This window comes from Anabrus simplex, chromosome 11, assembly GCF_040414725.1.
Source record: "Anabrus simplex isolate iqAnaSimp1 chromosome 11, ASM4041472v1, whole genome shotgun sequence".
NCBI classification, from domain to species: domain Eukaryota; kingdom Metazoa; phylum Arthropoda; class Insecta; order Orthoptera; family Tettigoniidae; genus Anabrus; species Anabrus simplex.
The window spans coordinates 16,595,020-16,620,240 of NC_090275.1; the positions used below are offsets into that span (position 1 = coordinate 16,595,020).

General features: G+C 40.9%; 1 protein-coding gene across 1 annotated transcript; it reads left to right on the plus strand.

Moving 5' to 3' along the window:
- The first annotated feature begins 6,370 nt into the window (after positions 1–6,370).
- Positions 6,371–24,959, plus strand: LOC136883364 (uncharacterized). Its single transcript, XM_068229718.1, has 6 exons — positions 6,371–6,518; positions 10,602–10,698; positions 14,384–14,516; positions 20,281–20,366; positions 20,697–20,850; positions 24,418–24,959. The coding sequence occupies exons 2-6, from the start codon at positions 10,621–10,623 to the stop codon at positions 24,498–24,500; spliced, it is 534 nt and encodes a 177-aa protein (XP_068085819.1). The 5' UTR covers positions 6,371–6,518; positions 10,602–10,620; the 3' UTR covers positions 24,501–24,959.
- The last annotated feature ends 262 nt before the right edge of the window (positions 24,960–25,221 follow it).

Below are 25,221 nucleotides of genomic sequence, written 5' to 3' on the forward strand. Positions count from 1 at the left end.
AGAACGTGGTTTCCCATTTTCACACCAGGCAAATGCCGGGGCTGTACCTTAATTAAGGCCACGGCCGCTTCCTTCGATTTCCTAGGCCTTTCCTCTCCCATCGTCGCCGTAAGACATATCTGTGTCGGTGCGACATAAAGCAAAAAGTAAAGTAGAACCACGGCATCTGTCATGTTGCGGTACTAATCAAAAGTAGCGTAGACACATTATGGTACTACTCACCTGCGGTGTTCTTCACCTAAGTGTACTAACCACAGATACTGTAAAAACCCCCAGATTCACACACTGTCGCTACTAATCACAAACCTATTGTGTACCTAACATGGTGGTAATAATTAAAAGTAGTCTCATGGTCTTAATTCAATTACTTTGGTCGCCTCTTACGACAAGCAGGGGATACCGTGGGTGTATTCTTCGCCTGCGTCCTCCACCCACAGGGGGATGTGAGAGTTATTTTCTTTCGCTCAAGATCGCCGGCAAGCCGGCTGGGACCCCCTATCTGGCACCTGGGACGCGCCACGTGGGAGTATGACTTCTCCCCCTGCTAGGTGCGTGGCGGGAGTAACATGAATTCTAGAAGTTTTGTTGGTATGTACCCTATATTTTTATGCAAAACCCAAAGCATAACCGTTGTTCAGGATAGACTACACTTGTTACTTCAGTAAATTTGCGTTCTAACCTATTACTACCCGAAATCCCACACTCTACTCATCATACAAAGGCTTATTGACACCCAACTGAACCCTACTATGCTCATAATATCTGGCGTAATGACATCTGCTCCAGTTCACTGGCTTTTACTGATAACGGGTATAATGCCACCTCATTTGCGCAGATCTACTGCTCTTATCAGACAATTTCATACGGTCTCCAGGAATTCTAATCTATCCGTGCACAGGAACCTGCCACTTTTATATCTTACGACGCTAAAATCACGTCATCCAACTCTGCATCATGCTGCTGGTATAGGCTGACGGGAGTTTTAAACCTCTTAAAAATTGGAGTGGTCGATGGGAAATAGCAACAGAAGAACACCTGCATAACATCTTCTCAGGTACCTACTAAACTTGCAAGTGGATTTCAGCTACCGCGCATGGCCTGGAGTACCCTGAATAGAATCAGAACGGCCTACAGCAGGTGCACACATGCACCACACAAGTGGAACAAGCTGCCTACTCTAGACTGTGACTGCCAGGCCAATCATGCTAGTGAAGGAGATTTCCTGGTGATAACTCCACAGGTTGTGCTGTGGATTAAGAGACTAGACACTCACTTGTAAAACACAACGCTAAATAAATAATAACCTTCACTGGTTATTCCCGAAGGCTTAGTGTGTGTACAATCTTCAGCTTTAGAACTAATTATCTTCACTAAATATCTTCAGCAGGCCATTATTATTATTATTATTATTATTATTATTAGAGGCCGCATGTTTTAAATAATCTTTTGGTGAGTCTCTCACTGTCTCTTCTATAGATGTGACCATAGAATATTGGGCGTCTCTTGCGTACGGCATCAGTGAACCTGTCAGTTAATAAGAGAGGTCCATTGTTCTCCTCTTAATCCACATTCCATTTTCTCTCATGGAACCATGCATTTTGCGGAGAATTTTCCTTTCTTGCTTATCAATTTGTATAATTTTAGAATGACTTCCAAGGGATATGGTTTTTCAGGCGTATAATGCTTCCGGCAAAACAACTGTCTTGTAATGTTGTAGTTTTGATTACGCGATTTGACTCTTTCGTTGTAGTAATTCGACGTTATTCTGCGCGCCTTAAGAAGTTTGGTGGCTCTTTCTACGTTGGCCCTACTGTCTAGTCCCGATGGTAGCGTTTTTTCTGCAAGGAATTTAAAGGAGGACCCCAGTGAACTTCCTTGTTGAATCTTTTTCCGGTGGATGCCATTCTTGTAGATGGATCTCACGATTCCCATAATTATTCTGCGCTTGTTTTTCTCCAGTTCTTCGAGGAGTCCCTTACTGGCATTTAGGGATAGGGTTTCGGATGCATACATAACCACTGTACTGCCTTCAGAGCCGTTCTATAGTGACGTACCTTAGCATTTTGGGAAAGGAATTTTTTTTGTAGATTGTGCATGACGTTTGGTAGACTATTATTATTATTATTATTATTATTATTATTATTATTATTATTATTATTATTATTATTATTATTATTATTATTATTATCATCCTCACATGGCTTCAAAAATGATTGGACACACATTCGTGAGATACCTGCAAAGGGCTTATTCGTGGCGTCTCTAATTAAAGGCGGCCGAATATCGCGAGGAGCGTTCCACGGTACTGGGCTACTGTCGAGAACATCTGCTGCCTCAGAGATCGATAAATATTTCGAACTCATGATCTTGAATGTGTGAAAAATTTCTTAAGAATCAAGAAATAACATTTCTAACCCAAACTGACGACATATATTCTTCATTTAGAGCAGCAGGTGCGTCCGTGACCATGACACCCCGTTATTCAAAGTTTTATCAGTAACTTGCTAACCGAGTTGAGTTAGGAGACCGCGCCCTGCGCAACGTGATTGGTTCAGGGAGAGCTCTTACTATGTAAACTCAAGAGGTTCGACAAATTGCTATATTGTTTGCGTAGCTCGCTTATCAGCAGCTATATTGTTTGCGTTGCTCGCTTATCAGCAGCAGCAGGAAGCGTCCGGCGAACAGACGAGAATTGCATTTCTTCTTATTCACAAGCACTCGATAACTTTACGTAAGTCTTTATTCACTGGTTCCTCTAGAATCTGCGTTAAGGAGACCGATTTTCCGAAAAACTCTTAATTAGAGACGACACCGGAAAGCCTTCTGCCGGTATCTCACGAATGTGTGTCCAATAATTCTTGAAGCCATGTGACGATGATAATAATAATAGCCTACCAAACGTCATGCACGATCTACAACAAGAATGCCTTTCCCAAAATACTAAGATATATCACTATGAAAATCAACGGACAATAATAATAATAATAAAAACTGCTGCATGATACCTGAAAATCCAAGCCCATCTCCTTCAAGGCAAAACTGAAGCAGAACAGTAGTTAGACCAGTTGCCTACACGCCATCGAGACCATGATCAATTTAAATCCTTGACTGAAAAAAAGGTAAGGATATTCCCAAGGAGAATCTTATGCTCCAACCGACGTCAAACAGGGAGATGTATGTGAAAAATGGAAAATACTCGTATATCCACCGCAGTGCGACCGAAGACATGTTTTTGGGCTGGGGTTCTATCTTGAATTAATGCTATCAGCTTCGTCATCATCTTCCTCACGTGTGCCAGAACACTGCCTTCTATATACAGTAGGCACAAATGTTTTAAACGACTCTTACTACTAACGTTTCGTCTAGGTCAGAACAAAGCCCCTTAGACACGGTACGTCACCGAAGGCAGCAGCAGACTGTTTGTCTCATAATGGGTATTTATGACCATCAAATTGTGTGCTAAATCAGCGATCATTTTCTTGCACGTAGATGATGAAGTTTGTTGTCCAAAAGGGCCTAACAACTAGGTCATCGGTCCCTAATGGTACGAGGTGAACGAAACGAAAATTTAAACTTCAAAATATATCCACTGACTAGAATCTAAAAGTAATAATGATGAAAACATGAATGTAAAACAAAGTAATCAGTGGATCCATCTCACAATGCTTTCATTACTGGGATGATACTCAGTCTCGAAAAGGGTACAGATGTGTACCTACTGCATGTCGTAAGAGGCTACTAAGAGAACAATATGTACTCTCGTCTGCTAAACCCAAAAACATACCCATGATTCTATGCTGTACCGTGTAGCGGAGAAATTTACGTATATCATTCAGTGGTGTGCGGTGAACACGTTCGTTACCCCCAGCACCACCACGTCACCATTTCCAAACTGGTATTCACGACAGCATCGTAATCGCACAGTCATGGTTTTCACAGAAATGTAGTAGGACTTTAAAAAAAAATCCTAACCTAAACTCAGTGAGGAAAAGTTGACGATATCTTAGCGACGACAGACGTCGATCACGACGAATGTAATATTAACGAAGAATGCCACACAACTCACAAGAACAACACTACAAGTATTCACAGTCGCTACCACCATTACAGGCAAACCCACGGTGCACAGCAACACAATTCTTGTACTTCGCGCTTGGCTCTGTGTTCATGCTGGGCATTTGCCTGGTGTGAAAATGAGAAACAACGGAAAACCATATTCAGGGCTGCCGACAGCGGGGCTCGAATGCACTATCTCCCCGATGGAGACTCAGAGCTGCGCGCCCCTAACCGCACGGCCAACTCTCCCGGTCAGGTCTATATTTAGTCCTAATCAAGATTACATAAGGAACAATGAATTATTATTATAAATAAGTCTATAGTTTCTATTTATATAATTATAACTATATTCTAATAAATCATTCACAGATCACACGAATGAAACTTCTTATGAATAACTTTAGAAAACAGTTAAAGACAAATTCTAGCGATGTGGAAAGCCTTATTTTGCGAAATTAACGCGAAATGTTGTTTCCTTTTCGCGAAATCGCGCATAAATTAATGCGAAAAAATCATACCTCTACAGCTCTTATGGCGACGATGGGATAAGGAAGGGCTAGGAGTGGTAATAAAACGACCGTGGCCTTAAGGAAAAGGCCTGGTGTGAAAATGCGAAATCACGGAAAACAATCTGCAGGGCTGCCGACAACGGGGTTCGAACCTACTATCTCCCAAATGGAAGCTCACAGCTACGCAACCCTAACTGCACGGCCACTTGCTCATTTTTTCATGTTTTAATCAGAAGATATCGGTAAGCCTGTGAAAGTACTAAGGAATATTTCATTCTTTCCGTGGCGCGGTTCCAGTGCGTAGCGACAAGACACTTGCGCTGCAAGACAAATGGAATACCTGCCCACGAAGTCTGTGAGACATGGATCAAGATCTACAGGGAAGATCAGAAATTCACAACATGTAAGATGTTTTAGACTGTAAGTTGTGGATTTAAGGGAAAATTCTAAATAACCTGCCAAACCGTGAAAAATATTAGCGTTAAGAACAACTGAGGAGGAGCCTCTGGTGGAAAGGTAAAGAAGACAGCTTAAAGCTAAGGTCTACGAAAGGCCGGTAGTTACTTTGTGTAAATGTCATGAGTCATGACATACGAGTAGTGCCCTTCTAGCCTGCAGAAATGCAGAATCTCGATGTGGAATGCACTCCACAGAAGGCCAGCGCTCTACCACCTGAGCTATTCAGGCCGATAATATAAAAATGAAAATCGTACACTGTGATGTTAATACAAAAATACTGACAGGGTTTTACCTACTTTTTATATTAAAAACTACTCTCAATTTACTTCTTGAAGAAAGTAAGTGATAAGATAACTAGAGCAGAACCAGTGCTAGACCAATACAATCCTGGGAATGTTCTTAAAATTAAGAAGTTAATGCACTGATGCACTTTTCCTAAAGAGTAAGGCTGAAGGACGAAGTAGGAACCAATTATTTTGTTAACTAAACTGTAAATTTTGGTAAATGTCTAACTTTACTAACTACAATAAACATAATAATTTTCAAAGTTCCAAGATATCATCATTAGTCTCGCTTAGTGATGATAGTCACATACTATTTCTATGCTATTATGAATCACAAAGTTAAATACTATCTTATTCCTTACAACCTTCAGTATCATTGCAGCCCGATGCGAAAAAAAATGAAATCGTGTCAACTGATCATAAACATGTCTTATATGTCTCTCGGTCACAGATCCTAATGTCAGACAACCACCAGCCATAAGGCAAGGCCGGTACGATTGCTAGATAACAATACTTTACATCACAGCCTACACGGTTGCTAGGTAACAATACTTTACATCACAGCCTGCACGGTTGTTAGGTAACAGTACTTTACATCACAGCCTACACGGTTGCTAGGTAACAATATTTTAAATCACAGCCTGCACGGTTGCTCGGTTACACTTCAGTCACATATTTCAATACCTGACACTATTTCGTTTCACAAACTTTCGGATGACCCCCAGCAATAAAACATAATTATTTATGTCAAAAAACGCCAGCGGTTCCCTTAAGACTGGCGTTCTCTGAAGTAACTGTAGCTGTACTTCTACTGACAATTTGTCGATAAAGTAATTAATAATTGGTAATTAAATACCATATTTCTCAAGTAACTGTTGCTTGTTATCTTCCCATTATTGCTTAACTCCCACGTAAAAGATAACGACTACTGATGTGTCAGATTGGCACACACATGTGTCAATAAAATCGCGTTCTTGCTGCTCTTCGTATTTCGCGGAACGAGGAACGAGGAAAACCGTGCACACAGATCAGAGTTCGATCCACACGGAGTTTAATGATTGGTCACATCTTACCTGGCCAGCCCTGCCTCCTCTGACGCTACTGATAGATCACCACGGCAGTGACTGTATGTATACCGTCACCGTAGGTGTAGTCTGTTGCAGTGTTGTGTGCGCCACGCTGAACTACAGTCATCAGCGTCTAAAACGAGGTAAGCATTATCTAGAAAAATGAGTCTCACTGACGTCTTTCTGCAGACCATTTAGTGATATTTAGACTTCTCTTTCAATGACCTGCATCTCCACTTCACCCGTACACATTCCACTACAGAAAGTAATACACTTTTGTAAATGTTGTTCCTCCAGTCCTAATAGCCCTGTCACAGTGAAATTCAATGTGCCTTACATATAAAATTCGATCTTAAAATTGCAGAATATATTATTGCCTTTTTTTAGTTTGTGACTGATAGATATTCAAATTTATCATTGTCAAATTTGCACTAAAGCATTTTCAAAGTACACAAACAATTTATCATTTTAAAGCGATTTCTTTTTTGTTCGAAAGAAATTTGTTAGATAAAAAGCTCGAATCATGATGGTTAGCTCGTAAGCGAGGGCTATATGGTCATTTCCATGAAAACTTTAAAAGAATATATGCGAATATTGGTTGACACGTGTATGAAATTTAGTCACACGCTGGTATTATATTCAGGAATCTAAGCAACAACCTTACGGTTGCTAGTTAACAAAACTTTATACATCACAGCCTGCACGGTTGCTAGGTAACAATACTTTACATCACAGCCTGCATGGTTGCTACTTAACAATAATTTACATCACAGCATGCACGGTTTCTACTATAGGTAACAACACTTTATATCACGCCTGTACGGTTGCTAGGTTACACTTCCTTCTTTACATTCGTGCGCTACACGTGCGGGATTGTCAACCATTCTCGAATTTTTTTTAAGGCTCTGCTCTCGCTTTGAGACATTCTCTGACCGCACGATCAACCTACGCTTGCGTTGTGTAGGTCTACTTCATGGCTATTGATCAAAAGAAGTGTTAGTATTGTAACTGAGTACAGCTATATTTTCTATATTCACATTTTTTCTTTGCTTTTGTTAATCAGTGTTACCTTCAAAGGCATATGCGGAAATGATAGCATTTCGTTGTGTGTATAATGAAAATAAGTTAATACCCATCACCTGTGATCGTTGAAACAATAGATTAGGAACAGTGTATTGATTACAGTAATCTTCTCTTATTACCGTATTTAACACAAGCAGTTTTACAAAAATTGAATATCATACTACATAATTTGAAGACATGCAGTAGGACAAGGAGGACACCTGTCCGTGGTCCGAAATTCAAGAGAAAACGATTGGACTGAATGGACTGTCAGAGGCATTACTTGCAAAGAAATGAGAGTTCACGGGCATGCTACAGAGGTCCATCTGATACCTCGAAAATGCGACCCGTCAAAGTGAGGGTCACTACAGTAGTTATCCGCATACCCTCCATACCATGGGCGACATCTCAAATTATCATCAGTATGATCATTTGGGATGTCAAGTGAAAACCGAACACCCCGTGAAACGTAACCATGCAAAAGTTTAATTTAAAAGTAATTACGAAAAGCGGTAATACATTTATCCCAGCTGGGAGACGAGACGCTCAGTTCAAGTTTTGTATAGAGAAAGCTTGATCACTGATGGATCTGCAATCACACCTACTCTTGCAGTTCCTCGTCCGAATGAAACCGATATCCAAATGTCTTTCTTCCGGTCGCCAAACATGTGAAAATCACAAGGTGAAAGATCCTGACTGTACAGAGGATGTTGAAGCGTTTCCCAACCAAATCGCCTTCGCCAGATTGGAAGTATGGGGGCGAGCATTATTATGCCACAGAATGACTCCGTTCGACAGAATTCCGGAGAGTTTTGAATTTATGGTGCGTCGCAGTTTCCCCTGTGACGATACGGGACAAAAACGCTTACTCTTCCTCGTGGTAGCGCTGCAGTTGACTCAAGACATGACGCCATTCTGTCCATCTTTTGTCCCTCCGTCAGTTGATGCGGAACCCACTGCGCGCACATTTTGCGGAAATGCAAGTGATCTTTTATAATGGCATGCACGTATCCATGGCTAATGCCGACCTGAACACGAATTCCTTCCTCCGGGATTCTTCAGTTTGGTCGGATCCCTCCTATCACATCAGAAGTAATGGCTCGTTGGCCTGTCCTGGGCGCTCTTCTCAGAACCTCCTCTGCCACTCGTGCACACTCATCATGGACAGGCAGCACACATGCGACTATGAGTTTGGCGTACTCCAGCAGCCTCAGCCACCAGAAAACGAACCACACTTCTCTGCTCCCCTTTGTTTGCCTCCATTTCTACATATGGATGAACACACTGGACCAGTCCGCGCATCAACAAAGACATAAAGGAACAAGTGCGAGTTGTCACTATGCAGTTCTCCTACCACAGTGATGGCAATATCGATACGTAACAACAGTGCTGCCACCTTTCGCGTGGAATGTGTTTAATTGCCGGTATTCGGTTTTCATTTTAATACCCCTTATAATCTACGTATCTAATTGCCCTAGACTTCAGAAAAGTTATAATGTCTATGTTATTTTGGAGACAATTCCGTCCCTATCTAGCATGCATCAATTGCTTTCCTTCATCAGTATACTTACCCGCATTATCTTAATTATGTTGAGCAATTTTTCAGGTTTTCCCGGGTGTATCCACTTTCTGTTCAGGAAGTTTACAAGCGTAAACAACCGTGTTTCATTATCCACAAATTTCTCTTGTCTCTATAAACATTCCTTTAAAGGTATTCCCATACCATTACCTTAGAACATAGTATACATTTATTATTCTGTCTGTAGGTTTACTTTTGTCTACCACCACTAGCTACCATACTATGCCTTACATTTCCATTTTTGATATATAATCTAAGTCCTCAATCTGACAATTACATCGCAAAATTCTCCCTGTGTCCTTTTAATTTTGCACTGTGAAGCAATTTGTTGCACGGATTTTTTTTCTATTTGCTTTACGTAGCACAGACACAGATATGTCTTATGGCGACGATGGGACAGGAAAGGCCAAGGAGTGGGAAGCAAGTGGCCGTGGTCTTAATTAAGGTACAGCCCCAGCAATTGCCTAGTGTGAAAATGGGAAACCACTAAAAACCATCATCAGGGCTGCCGACAGTGGGGTTCGAACCCACTATCTCCCGGATGCAAGCTCACAGCTGCGCGACCCTAACCGCACGGGCAACTCTCCCGGTGCACGGAAATTTTGTGTTGTTTTTATGTTAATTTGTGTTACCTTCATGCCTTGCACGGAAAGTATTGCATTTTATTCTTTGTCAATGCTAATTTGTGTTACCTTCATCCTTGCACGGCAATTATTATATTTTATGCTGTGTTTATTCTAATTTGCGTTACCTTGAATTCCTGCAAGGAATATATTTCATTTTGTGTTACCTTCAAGCGCTGTGTGGAAAATATTACATTTTGTTTCGTGTTCATGTTAACTGACGTCACGCTGTATATCTGTGTACTTTATTGCTATTTGTTTATTTTATTGTCAGAACCGTTGTTGCACACAACCAGTTCTTAATTTTCACATTATTATTGTATGTACGTAAGTATGCTTGCTGCATGAAACACGCGGAAATGATTGACTTTTGTTCCTTACGTTAGTGTGAGGGAAACCATTACACGCGCGACCATCGTGCGACTTGCTTCCTAGAGACCTCTCCCCAAGCCTAGATAAAGAGGAAGGAAATATTACAACTTCAGTATTATTTATATATCACTACCAGCCTTTTCTATTTTATTTTATGTTACTTATTTATTACACATCGAAGGTTTTCGGCGACGGAAGAATGGAAAACGGCTAGGAGTGGGCAGGTAGCAGCCGTGACCTTAATTAAAGAACAAAATCGAGATATAACTCCATATTAATTTATACATGTATTTTCCTGCCTGTGTCGGTTCGAGACAATTTGATCACTTTTGTACATTTGTGTTTTACAACCAGATGCATTAAATCTTTACCGCGCGCCATGTAACAGTGTATCGCAAGCACCTAGGCTTGGAATGACTGTCGGACGATGTGTCGGGCTATGCATAAGGCTGCCAACCTGTCTATTTGGGAAGTAAGGCGAGTGCAAAGATATATTACAGCTACTAAATTACATGTTTGTTGCAGTGCGGACAGTATGCGCCACGGCCATTTCTGACGTAACGATGACTTATTAATTTGTACTGTTACAGGTCAATCAACTGTACCATCATGGGCTGCGAGGTGGAACAATGCTGCTGCGGGTGTTCGCTGAAGACAGGCTCCATGGTGATCGGAATAGTAGAAGCCGTAAGTATGTCCGTCACAAGTAGTGCTAAGAATGTTCGAAAAGGTTTTAAGTGGAAGTACAAATGGGCCACCATCCTCTATTAACATAAAATAAGAGGGAAGAGAGCATGAGGTCCGATTTTTCGAAGATTGAAAGTCTCGGTAAAAGAAAGTGTCAGGCCACGAAGGCAACTTCTGAATGAGGTGATGATCACATCACCTGTTATGCCTTGCAGCGTTTAGTGCACAAGCCTCTGTCGTCTACTCCCAAATCAATAAAATCAGTGTCAAATCGTGGTCGCCAATCCCTCCCAGGCACACACGTGTATTTGTCTCGTGTGGCCCCAACAATGAAGGCTGGCTTGTGCCTACAGCCTTTTCCTTCTTCCTATTTTATTGGGGTCAACACTCGGTGTGGTACTGGCCCTGGTTGACCTTCCTGACTCCAACTCTATGGGCATGTTTCTGTGGTGGCTGGCATGAGGTTTGTTGTGTGTAGATAAATTAATGATACTGAGACAAACATAAATACCAAGTCCCCGACCCAGAATAATTAATTAATAAGAAACACGTATTTTTTGTTTTAGGAAAAACCACTTAGGGGAGGGGCGTGTAGAAAGGACTGGAAAGTGGGTTGAATTCTTTGTATTAGGATGCTGATATCTCAAGAACTGAAGACGTTACAGATTTAAAAATTGGTGATTGGCATCTCATAAAGAAATGCATACTTTGTTTTCGGAAACTCCACTTAGGCGAGGGTGTAAAAATTGAAAAATTAGTTAAATTATTTGTATGATTTGCAGACATGAAAATTGGTGTTTGGAATCCCCTTTAAAGGTAAAGTAACATATATGCCTTTGATTTCGGAAAATCCAATTAAGGATTGGGGGGGGGTGAAAGAAATGAAAACTTTATTGAATTATTTGTACGACGACACTTATATCGTAAGAAAACTAAAGTTGATACAGATAAATAAATTTATCTTTAAAGAAGATTCCAAATACCAATTTTCACGTCTGTAACCATCAGTTTTTGAGATATGAAATGTTTTCACTTCCTTTCACCCTCCCTCCTTAAGTGAAATTTCCAAAAACAAAAAAATACGTGTTTATTTATAAAGGAGCTTCTAAATTCCTATTATCACGACTGTAAAATTTTCAGTTTTCGAGATATGTGTCCTCATAAAAGGAATTAAATACCTTTTCACCCCCTCCCCCCAAAGTTTATTTTCCCCTAAAATTCGAGTTTCTTTATTTTCAAGGAGATTCCAAATACCAATTTTCAAGTCTCTATGTCAGGTAAGGAATAGTCATTAAAATTGTTACCAATGATGCATGGGAAGATTATTTCACTTTTTCCTAGACCCCTGAAGTTTTTTTTACATATGACCCTTCATAAATAGTCGATTAATATTAATTTCTAGGCGTTATAACAGACTGTACCCCTATCGTTTATGCAAATCTCATAGAACTGAAGATGGTTTTCCGTGGTTTCCCATTTTCACACCAGGCTGTACCTTAATTAAGGCCACGGCCACTTCCTTCCCATTCCAAGGCCTTTCCTATCCCATCGTCGCCATAAGACCTATCTGTGTCGGTGCGACCTAAAAGCAAAATACAAAAAAACAAACAAAAAAAAAACACCTTGATATTTGGAAAATCCTTTAAAAATACAGGAACACGTACTTCTTGTTTCGAAAAGGCACTTAACGGGGTGTGAAAAGAAGTGAAAAAGAGGTGAATAATTTTTAATGAGGATGCTTATATCTCACAAACTGATAATGTAACAGACGCGAAAATTAGCATTTGGAATCTCCTTTTAAAGTAAATGGAAAGTACTGATAAAGGGGTTAAATTCTTTTTATAGGGATTATTGTAGCCTGGTGGGTTAAATTCTTTTTATAGGGATTCTTATAGCCTGGTGGGTTAAATTCTTTTTATAGGGATTCTTATAGCCTATCTCAAAAACTGAAAATGTTACGACGTGGAGATAGATATTTGGAATCTACTTTAAAAATAAACATTTTTTTTTCGACTTGACAGAAAACTGTTCATTCTTTCTTAATCTGCTTACCCTCCAGGGTCGGTTTTTCGCTTGGACTCAGCGAGGGATCCCACCTCTACTACCTCAAGGGCAGTGTCTAGGAGCTTCAGACTCTGGGTCGGAAGATACAACTGAGGAGGATGATCAGTACCTCGCCCAGGCGGCCTCGCCCGCTATGCTGAACAGGGGCCTTGCGGGGATGGGAAGATTGGAAGGGAACGACAAGGGATAGAGGGATAGGTTAGGAAGCGGTCGTGGCCTTAAGTTAGGTACCATCCCGGCAATTGCCTGGAGAAGAAGTGGGAAACCACGGAAAACCACTTCCAGGATGGCTGAGGTGGGAATCGAACCCACCTCTACTCAGTTGATCTCCCGAGGCTGAGTGGACCCCGTTCCAGCCCTCGTACCACTTTTCAAATTTTCGTGGCAGAGCCAGGAATCGAACTCGGGCCTCTGGGGCTGGCAGCTAATCACACCAACCACTACACCACAGAGGCGGACTAGAAAACTGTTTCTCATACAATATGTATAATTCTATATTGCATGGTCATCTTAGCCCCAAAAGGCAATAACACAAACGTGGTTTACAAAGAGTTTCTAGGGTAAATGAAACGCAATTTGTCGGTTGAATGTTTATACATAGGGATTTTCAGATAATGTCTTAGTACAGTGCCGAGGAACGATTACGAGCGAAGCCGCGGGTAACTGCTAGTAGATATATATTTGCTATTTTGCTTTACGTCACACCGACACAAATATGTCTTATGGCGACGATGGGATAGGAAAGGTCTAGGAATGGGAAGGAAGCGGCCGTGGCCTTAATTAAGGTTCCAGGATGGCTGAGGTGGGAATCGAACCCACCTCTACTCAGTTGATCTCCCGAGGCTGAGTGGACCCCGTTCCAGCCCTCGTACCACTTTTCAAACCACGGAAAACCATCTTCAGGGCTGCCGACAGTGGGGTTTGAACCCACTATCTCCCGATTACTGGATACTGGCCGCACTTAAGCGACTGCAGCTATCGAGCTCGGCGAGTGAGGAAATACTACCTGTCAAAAAACTCTCATTCTGGATAAGGCATTTGGTTTCTCCACATAATTCTTCGTATTGTTATATCCAAAGATGCCAATAATAAGAACTGAAAATATCAAGTGACTGCTCGAAATAGATCTTAAGTAAAGGTACATACGTTGTACCTCGTCTCCGAACAGGTGGTGGTGTGCAGTGCTGTACTGAAACGAGTGTCTGAATATCTTCTTATTATTATTATTATTATTATCGTAAATAATAATAATAATAATAATAATAATAATAATAATAATAATAATAATAATAATAATAATAATAATAATAATAATAATAATAATAATAATAATAATAATAATGTTATTTGCTAATTGTCCCCCTAAATGCATTTTACGGTTTACGGAGACGCCTAGGTGCTTGAATTTATTCCCGCAGGTGTTCTTTATCGTGCCAGTAAATCTACCGACATGAGGCTGGCGTACTTGAGCACCTTCAACTACCACCAGCTCAGCCAAGTTCGAACCCTCCAAGTTGGGGTCAAAAGGAGAGCGCCTCAACCGCCTGAGCCACTCAACCCGGCTCTGAATAAGTTTGTCGAGACAAATGTTATTTCAATGTTATGTCCATTTCTTTTACAGGTGTTATGTGGAATCAGCCTAATAATGGCCATTATAGCCTCTTCAGCTATTTCCATTCTCAGGGATTCTCCATGGGAAGAGAATATCAATGCTACAAAAGAGGAGATTGAAGACTTCCAATCAGCTATGTCAGGTAATTTTTTAAATTAATAATAATCTCTTTATTGCCCACCCTAGTATATACCATCGGCTTACAGGCAATAAAGACAGTGAAACACACAGAAACAAAAAAATAAACAAACAATATCTACAATATGCCTCTTGAAACTACTTATCTACATTCTCTACTAATTTGGTGTCGCTGCACAGGCGGAGTTCCAGACCATGAGCTGCGCCACCCTTCACTAAAACTAACTAACAAAAGAAAAAAAGAGACAACTGGCTGTTCGCGGTATCCCCTGGTAATGAGTGACCCCCTTCCGCCCATGATACCGCTATCAGCCACACCCGTGGGTCAGATGTCATCCCCACCTAAACCTCATAGGCAATGTGCTTCCCTCCCATTCTTTGCGTGGCGAATCGCCATGCGACTCGTCACGTTCTTATCTACTGTCCCGCCTACTAATCTGAGTCGTCTTACATCACATTGCCTGCTCCCCTCTTTGACTCTCCATTATCTCTATGTGCGGACATGCTTGTTTTTCTCACCTTAGGATGGGTCTTTTGCACCCCATCCTTCCACCTTATATCCCCCCTCCCACCCTTTTCCAAATCTTTCCCTCTCTCTTCCTCACTTACACCTATTCATCTCCTTATAGTAAGTTATCCACTATATTTTCAACACTATGGGCCGAATTCATAGTCAGCACTTATACATAAGTGGAACCTTTAAGTAATAAGGAACCACTTATAATAAGTATTCACTTATATGAGCACACTCATTGATACAGTAAGTATCACTGGAGATGTGGCAATGCTGTATATTATGGCCATACTTCCTGGATCGTGCAGTTCTGGCTACCGAATAGTGGGATGATCTATTGTGCTTTGTTTATCGAAGGACATCGCACGACCGCGCGCGTGATATTTGAAGTTAAAAAATCGTCTATATTGTATTTGTTTATCAGAATGGATAACAAAACAGCGAGCTGAGACGACACCTGCAAGAACTTGCGCATAATATAGAACAAGCAGACCGACGCAGTTTCTCATCAGAATATGAATGACGTGGGAAAAACTTGTTGTGGACAATGCAAACTACGAAAATGCCCAGAGTCTAATTTTCTTAATATGTTTATAGTTATCCAGGTACTCGAACCTATACAAATATTCATCGAAATGTAGCATATCTAGCCTCACAACGCTTTTAATGGTTTGACACGTATATCCGTAGCCGTTACGTTGTAATAGGCCTAATTACTTCCCTAATAAACTGAAAACAGTATGTTTTGATGTGTGATGCCATAATTTCAGAAACTTCTGATATAATGTGGCAAACGATTCGTTATAATTAGCACAGATCAACCTTAAAATAAATGGTGGGAGTGCAACACGTTCATTTTTCTTATAACTCAGTACAGCTCTTTACTACTCCGTAGGCCTGCAGTCTTCATAACTTATCAACTGGTAACACGTTTCCAATTAACTAAGCGAAATACCGGTAATGATGATGGTGATGATAATAATAATAACAACAATATCCTGAAATTAAGAGGTGGAATAAAATCTCAAAACAATATCTTCATTAATGGTGAGATAGTGAGTCCTCTAGAGGTTATGTTCACTCTCTCAATCAAAGGAACAAGAATATTCATAACTCTCACTTTACTAAAACGAAACCTTCATTACATTGTTGGTCACATTACATTTCGACAGGATTTCCCATCTCTACTGTGGGCACGGAAAGCATTCTGTGAATGAAATGCAACATATTCAGCAAAATCATTATTCTCCATCTTGCTCCAACATAAGTGAGACACTTAAGTGTGTGTGGGAGGTCCACTTATAGCAATAAGTGGGACACTTAAGTAGGTACTATGAAATGGAACCTGGCTTATAAGGGGCACTTATGTATAAGTGCTGTCTGTGAATTCGGCCCTATGTCCTAGAGTTAATATTTTATACACCATTTAACAACACTGAACTTGTCAACAGTTCTACAGTTCCCTTATTCCTCACCGATCCTTCATCTTATTTTCATCTCTTAGTCTAAAAAACCACTCACTATTGCACATTTCTTTGCATGACCAATTCCATTATTATCTTCACCTGGAGACGGGTCTGTTTCGTCCCATCCTTCTACCTCTTATACCCCCTCCCCTCCCTCTTCCAAATCTACCCATCTCACTTCTCACTTAACCTTCTCATCCACCTTATAGTAACTTATCCATTACAGTTAACACATTGCTTACTTATTTTTAACCCTATGTCCTAGAATGAATATTTTAAACACCTTTCAGCAACACTGAACTTGCCAACAGTTCTACAGTTCCTTTTTCATCTTATTTACGTCTCTTATTCTAAACAAGCACTACTAACTACACATTTATAACACTTTTTCAACTCATCCTCGTCACCATCTAACTATTTCAACTCTCTTCTTAATACTAATATCTACATCCCTCTATGTCAGGTAAGGAATAGTCATTAAAATTGTCACCAATGATGCATGGGAAGATTAATTCACTTTTTCCTAGATCCCTGAAGTTTTTTTTTACAAATGACCCTTCATAAATAGTCGATTAATATTAATTTCTAGGCGTTCTAACAGACTCTACCCCTATCGTTTATGCAAATCTCACAGCACAACTGTTGTGTAGGTTAGAGTACACGTGCTACCGTAAGTTTGCATACTAACTTACTATTGCCTAAAGATCTAGCATCTAATTGACAAAACCTGAGTTCATGTACCTCTGAACAGTTGGTCAAATAACTGAATGCTTGTGTACCCTACGGGGCACATTAATACTGCAGGATGGTACCTACCTGCTCTTCTTGTTCTTGCATAAGGGCACCAGCTCAGCTACCATCGGCAGAAAAGGGTCGTTAATTTTGGGTTCTATGACGAGAGGATCATGGGGAACTCAATACTACATTAAACTACGAAATGAGGAACACAAACGCACCTACTGACATTTTGAGCACAAGTTGTGTATTCTTAACTCAACATTTCTTTTCTTTTATATTACAATTTATTGCACTAATCGTGCTAAAATGGATGCCCAACAGGCTCATATCATAAATAAGATAAACATCAAACAAAAAAAATTATTCGCTATCTGGTTGGTTTGTCGTGCTGAGAATCGATAAGTGAATCCAAGAAACAAATGTGTCCTTACTCGGAACAGCCACGCTGTACCTGCACATAACGTATATGATGCTAGGGTGAGAATTTGTCATGCAGAAATAACGCCACTAAAAGATCCCCACACATACTTGGGAAAATGCACACACATGATAATAAGTTTGAACCTACAACTACAGACATAACCTTTCTAGCCTCGCATGAAATATCACTCCTTTATGGATATGAACCAAGGTCCATTCAAACAAACGTTATATTTACAAAATTTACTGCTTAAGCAAGTTTTCTTAGTGCCTCGTTCCATCTACCGCCCTACCATTTATAAACAAAGTTAATAAAGTATGAGAAAAAGCAAGGATGAATGAATGAAACCCTCGTCACATGCTTGTCTCGCCTGCGGGAAGGAATTCCAGCCCTCGTCTTGTATTTTAAAAATGTCTGCGAGACTCCCTGCGGTGCAGGCAAGGGAAACGACCTCCAAGACATAGGCCGTGAAGCACCCCTCGCACAAACAAAACAAAACATAACCTAGTTTCCAAACATGCGGAGCTCAGCTCTACCTTGACCTTGTCTCAACACATGACGAAACTCGCCACAATAAATCAGTGAGGAAATCAACATACATGTCTGCACTATCCAATGTCCGTGACAGACCGCCCGGGGTCTCGATTCTACCACCTGGAGTATTACACATTGTTATACATATCCATCTCGCCGTCCGCCTAATGCGACGTGTTCCAATTAACCCTCAAGTCTTGGGTTCAATCCCTTACTTGGCATAGTACAAAGGGTCGCAAATATATGAGACATAGCCTACGGGTTATATTCATTACCCTCACATTCAATCCAACACACTCTAAACATGGAGTAGACACTTGAATTCTGGCCACCTGCGTGCTCTACATTGTGCAGACGGATTCCTTCCCAATATAAGGTACCCTATCATGATTAACCTCTAAATACAAGCAGATATCGTCTGATGCCGGGCACTAAGAAACGTTGATTTAAGCTCGTACATAAGCTTCCCTACGACTATGTGTACCGTCATACTATCATAAACTACCTTAATTCTTGCTTACTATAGACAATAAAATAAAAATGTGTATGCCTTAACCTAAATTATATAAAGGAAATACCTTACTAAATGGCCTAATGGGCCGTAATCCTACTCCTTACTATATTTACAAATTAATCACCGTATTTCTGCATAACAACCCCCCAACCCTACACATATATATTAATTATTGTTCACTTATCTATCATCTTGGAGACCTCTTTCTCCCTCCGTCGGGGTTAAGCTGCCTGCTCAGCCCATCATGGTAGCGATGTGGTCCTGGGTCGATTCTCTGCGTCCAGTCTCCATGGGTTGCTCGTTCATGAAGCCGTCTTCTTGAGGGATGGCTCGTTCATGAGGCCTTCTTCTTGAGGTTGTGGTCGGCAGGTCTCGTATCACACGTCTCTCGAAACACAGCACGAGTCTTCACTGGAATGAAATGCCTAATTTATTAACAGGACAGCATTCCCGGTACTTTTATTTAATTTTCGATGCAAAAATCAGTACTGGCGATCTGCGACGTTAAAGTCATTGTTCCCCTTTAACTACTTAACCGCGCACGAATGTATATAGGCAATATCTACTATCTGAAATCAGCAACCTAATCGGTCGAACAAATTGTCACTATCTCGTGCTCGACTGATTCATACCCATACGTATAGCAGGAATAACACAAATGACTTTAGTTTATACTTGCACTTCTTCCGCACTTCACCCTATATTTACGTGGTTACCCGTACCTCTTCATGATGAAGTCTACACGTACGGCATTGTCTACAGTCGGTTAATTAGGCACTTGCGACCTCACTGTGAAACTTCTAAATACACTCGTATGATTGAATAATTACTGAAAAGTTTACGGATCACCGATTCATTGAATGAACATTAGCGCAACTGCATTAAAGTAATCACCGTCTTTGTCATAAACAAAGGTTTCTGGCTCGAGTATCAGCAGAACGCGACATACACGGACAGCGGTCTTATCATGGACTGATCACCTCCTTCCACCTTTCTCTGCTCTTATAGCATCCAGGAACCCACGCGACTCGCTGGGAAGTCCCGGGAAACAACTTGAGATTGGCATGTGGCCTCGAAACATTTTCTCACGGCAGTCGGCCTCCCACGTAGTTATTTATTCAACTATATATTAATAGACTTTGAGGTATCTATGGCTTCAGAAAATTCTGGCACCGATTCCCAACTTATTACTCTCTTGTAAAACCTTCAAATATAGGAGTTATGACTCAATTTCCATAGCGTGGTGAGCCTGTCGGTTCCCGCTGAAATTCTCTGTTAAGGTGGCATGTCTCTCCCCCAGACAACTCCCATCTCTCTTTCTTTCTTCCTCACATATTCTTTCTTCGTCGCACCTGACCACGCCTTGCCTTGGGAATCCCCTTCTCGATTCCCGCTCTCCATATAGCATCACGCCCTCACAGTTAGCGCCCTGTTGCGCATTATTTTATCAGCGTTAAATATCCATTCTTATAACTAACAGAATGGTACACTTGTGCTGTTGGTCTGGTCAAAGAGAGACAGTTACCTTGTCACACAATCATTGTATAAATTAGCATAATACAGTTTTTGTTCTCTTTACAGCACTCGCCATCTTGTTGATCGTAGTGGCCGTGATACTGGCTGTGCAAGTAGTCTTTGCCATTCTACTGGCTTGCGGAGCAGGTTATGTAAGTGAAACATTCAGACAAAACAGAATATTGGTAACATCTTAGGCTAGTATTTGTCTTAGTTTGTAACCTTAACCAGTATTAGGAAATGAACCGTGATTAAACACAATAACTAGGGCCCGGATGTTTATGACGTAATTTTTTTGCTTGATATTATTTCCATGGAAAATACAACTTAAGCATGATTTTATCTACGATGACTAAAAAACTAGAATGCGAATTTTGTACGACTTTCCACGTCACAGTGCCCTGCCGGTTGTAGTTTAGTATTACAAGATAAAATCCCAGGTCAACATTGTTTCATGTGGTTATTTTTTGTTTATGCCGCAGGAGAAGCCAAGCCTCATCAAGTCATGGATAATCTACTCGATCGTGTACTTTGTTGTCACCGTCATTATGTACATCGTAATCGCCAGTATAGCGTTCGGAAACAACCAGTCTGGGAGCGGTGCGCAATCACTCGTTAGTTGCATTCTTGGTTCAGGTAAGCCAAAGGACAATATCTCTATTTCAGACAGAGAGGGAAAAAACTCAGGATATGTAGATATATGAAATTTAGTATTTTTTCTATATAGTGTAAAAATAATATTAAAAGTAGCCACGTTCATAGATTTGAATTATACCGGGCGAGTTAGCCGTGCGCGTAGAGGCGCGCGGCTGTGAGCTTGCATCCGGGAGATAGTAGGTTCGAATCCCACTATCGGCAGCCCTGAAGATGGTTTTCCGTGGTTTCCCATTTTCACACCAGGCAAATGCTGGGGCTGTACCTTAATTAAGGCCACGGCCGCTTCCTTCCAACTCCTAGGCCTTTCCTATCCCATCGTCGCCATAAGACCTGTGTGTGTCGGTGCGACGTAAAGCCCCTAGCAAAAAAAAAAAAGATTTGAATCATAGGTTAACATTTGACAAGTTTGAAGAATTTCGTCATTGATTGCTAAACTAGAAGACCCGTGCTGCTCTGCAGAATTCCTTTATTCAATGGTTTTATGAACATTTAAAAGAAGCGCGTTATGGTATGCTGCAATTCATAGTCAGAATTCATCCATTTGACGTCATCATGCCGTCTGTTTCGTAAACACCTATCCACATACTCGCTTCTTTTTTATTTTACCCTGCACTTCTAGATGTAAAGCTTGGTATTGTGCCGTAGAAGGCAATGGCAGGTGTTATATATAGAGCGGATGTCTAATGAGCTCATAGGCTAGTCTTGAAAGAGCATTTCTTGCCATGCACAGATCTTTTTAGGATGCATGACCTTCACTCTTTCTAGTATAGCTAGGTTATCCTTCAATAGATGTTCCCAAATAATGTCTAATGTCATGATGGGGTCTGTACGTACGTCGACGGTTTGATCTTAGCAGCGTGTAAGTTATTAGGAACGTTCTGCCATCTGTTGAGTATGTTCAGAAGCTGGGGAAGGTCTGAGAGTTAAAGAGTATCTAGCAGACAATATTCTTCGATGATCAGGTAGTAATCAAACATGGCTACATGCAGTACATTACTAAGGACGAAAATCACATACATCAGAATATTAATGACAGTGTTAGTCGCTTAGCAACCTGCTAAGTATAGAATGTATTGCGGATTAGGATAAGCCTTCGCCTGTAATTATTGGAGTGACCATTATAATTAATTTATTTTAAGATTACTCAAAGCTGGCTGAACACAGAGACCTACCAATGTCCCATGATTCACAGGCAGACGATTCCGGAGAGAATAAAACAATGAAGCAAATATGTTCTTAATAAACTCTTAATTTCTTTCTCCAGCTTATCCCAGTTATTTCTGGGGTCGCTGGAGCCATCTAGGCTAAATTTGGTTTTTTCCCGGGCGTTTATGATCGGGTACTTTTCCTGGCGTTACGTGATCCTTGAGATAAAATCTCGACTCAGAATCGACCGGGATTCGAACCTCAGACTTCCGGGTGGGAAGCAAGCAACTAAGCCACAGAGCTAATCACACCCCCCTTAATAAACTCTTAATTTTTAGTTTCAGTGTGGTAAAATCAAATATGATAAATATGTCCTATATGTGGCTCTGTTATGGCATCCATCAGCAGTTGCTAATTTCAACTGACTGCCATCCTTAAGACATAGCCTGCACGGTTCCTAGGTAGCAATACTTTACATCACACCCTGCACGGTTCCTAGGTAGCAATACTTTACATCACAGCCCGCACCGTTGCTAGGCAACAATAGGCCTACTTTACATCACAGCGTGCACGGTTGTTAGGTAACATTACTTTACATCACACCCTGCACGGTTCCTAGGTAATATTACTTTATATCACAGCCTGCACGGTTGCTATCTAACAATACTTTACATCACAGCCCACACCGTTGCTAGGTAACAATACTTTACATCACAGACTGCACGACTGCTAGGTAACATTACTTCACAGCCTGCACAGTTGCTAGGTAACATTACTTTACATCACAGCCTGCACGGTTGCTAGCTAACAATACTTTACATCACAGCCCACACCGTTGCTAGGTAACAATACTTTACATCACAGACTGCACGACTGCTAGGTAACATTACTTCACAGCCTGCACAGTTGCTAGGTAACATTACTTTATATCACAGCCTGCATGGTTGCTAGGTAACATTACTTTACGTCGCAGCCTGCAAGGTTGCTAGGTAACATTACAGCACATCCTGCACGGTTACTACGTAACATTACTTTATATCACAGCCTCAACCGCTGCTAGGTAACATTACATCACAGCCTGCTCGGTTGCTAGGTTACACTTCCGTGACACATTTTGTTACATGGCAGTATTTCGTTACACAGATTTCCGGATGCCCGCCAGTTCTAAGACAATTCAACACTAAACAGAACTTGTGTATTTAAATTTAACGACAACCTGGGATTTTTTAATAAAAAAAAAAGATTTCCGAAATATTAAAAATTACAAACAGCGCCCGCCTTCACACACTCTCAGGAACGATCTATGTGTGCTTCGCAGTGGACGAAATTACTTATCACCTGTGCGCACGCCTGGTTTATGGTGTATCAACCTATTTTATTACACGGATTTTAAGGAACGAAACTAACACGGAAATTACTACTGCCACAGCCTGTTTCCAGTCCTTCAACCGAGTCAGGAATGGATGAATGAAGCCCTCATGTAGCGGCGAGGACAGGAATTATGCCGGCTGCCGAAGCCTGTCGCATTCCTCTTGGGCAATGATTAACGACGGACAGATGACATGAAATGGCAGTGGAAAGTGTTGCTGGAATGAAAGATCACGGAGGAAACCGGTGTACCCTGACGAAAACATGCCCCACCATAAATTTTCACCTTTCTCTAAATTCCCCGTCCACCGCGCGTATTCAGCTGCGAGACCATCGAGTGTCATTTTCTCTAATGTCTCATTTTGACATAAATGCCTGGGGGGTCATCTGAAAACTTGCTTCACGAAATTAGAGATATAAAATGTGTGCGCAAAGTTACCTAGCAACCGTGCAGGCTGTGATGTAAGGTATTGTTACCTAGCAACGGTGCCTCATCACATCATACTCTGGAGAACTGATCATTTCATTCGTGGTGAATCCTATACCTAATTCCATACGACTGTTTCCTGTAAATGATCCGAGTTGTAATTTACTGAAAGGCATATTTCCAAAAGGGAAATTTGATGCCACTTTTTCCACTCGAACGTTACCTCAATCACTGTGGTCGGATTTTTAGTTCTGGAGACTTTCTTTTGCTAGTAGCTTTACGTCGAACGAACACAGATAGGTCATATGGTGACGCTGGGATAGGAAAGGTCTAGGAGTTGGATGGAAGCGGCCGTGGCCTTAATGAAGTTGCAGCCCCAGCATTTGCCTAGTTCTGGAGCCTATAAACCTGAATGTGAATATACGATTTTGTTACACCAGGGTTGAATTTTATAACGTCTGTCACGTAAAACAAGAACTGGTATCCTGGGCCTATTCAGAACTGTTCACTCTATGAAACCAACATTTAGTAGTGTAGATGTCCTCTTGGTTGTTAGTACTCATTTCCACACCTGTGCGATGATGCTGTGCATTTTATACTTTCAGCTCTGAAGATCTACTACATCATTGTGGTGAGAAGCTACCATCTCCAGCTCACTCGGCAAGGCGCTGGCAGGAGTATTTCTTGATTCTTTACTAGGAAGAATGATAATCATCAAAGCATGTAAAGTCATTATAAGTGAGATAGAGAGAGGAGACCGAAAAAAGTATCAGCATTTGTCACCTACACGATTCAACACCCTCAGGGAAATATAGGAATGATCAACAATATTGTGTGCTAAGAGACAAATGCATACGATGTTTGTACGTCTTGTGCGCGAAGTATGATTATGTAAGGAATTTTTATACATTAGCATATTAGATTTTAATTTGTTGAGAGATTTATCAGAGTCTAGTTTTTCTTAATATAATTTTGTAAAATAATTTGTATAAGTGATAGGATTTCCAAAGGACTGTACCCCTAATGTTTATGCAACTCTTCATAAATCAATGCATTGTTCATTACATGGCCAGACAATTTGTTAAATTGCGTCAGACTGTAATCTCTATTAAGTCAATAATTATATTAAAGAGTTAGTATCAGTTTTCTTGATGTTGAAATTTGCACCAGTATTAAATGAAAATTGCTTTTCTGGACCAATGTCCCTATAACATAATCTGCCTGACAAAACAACTGAAGAACCCAGAAGGGGAGGAGAGTGAACGAAACGAAAGGTCACGTGTTGCGAGGGTACGTGATGCTATTTCAGTGATAACAATATCGAGTCAAATTTGCAACGAAATCGACAGTACGAGGCCAGTTATCAGTATGACGATGTATCTTCTCTGGCCTAGATGAATGCACTGAAT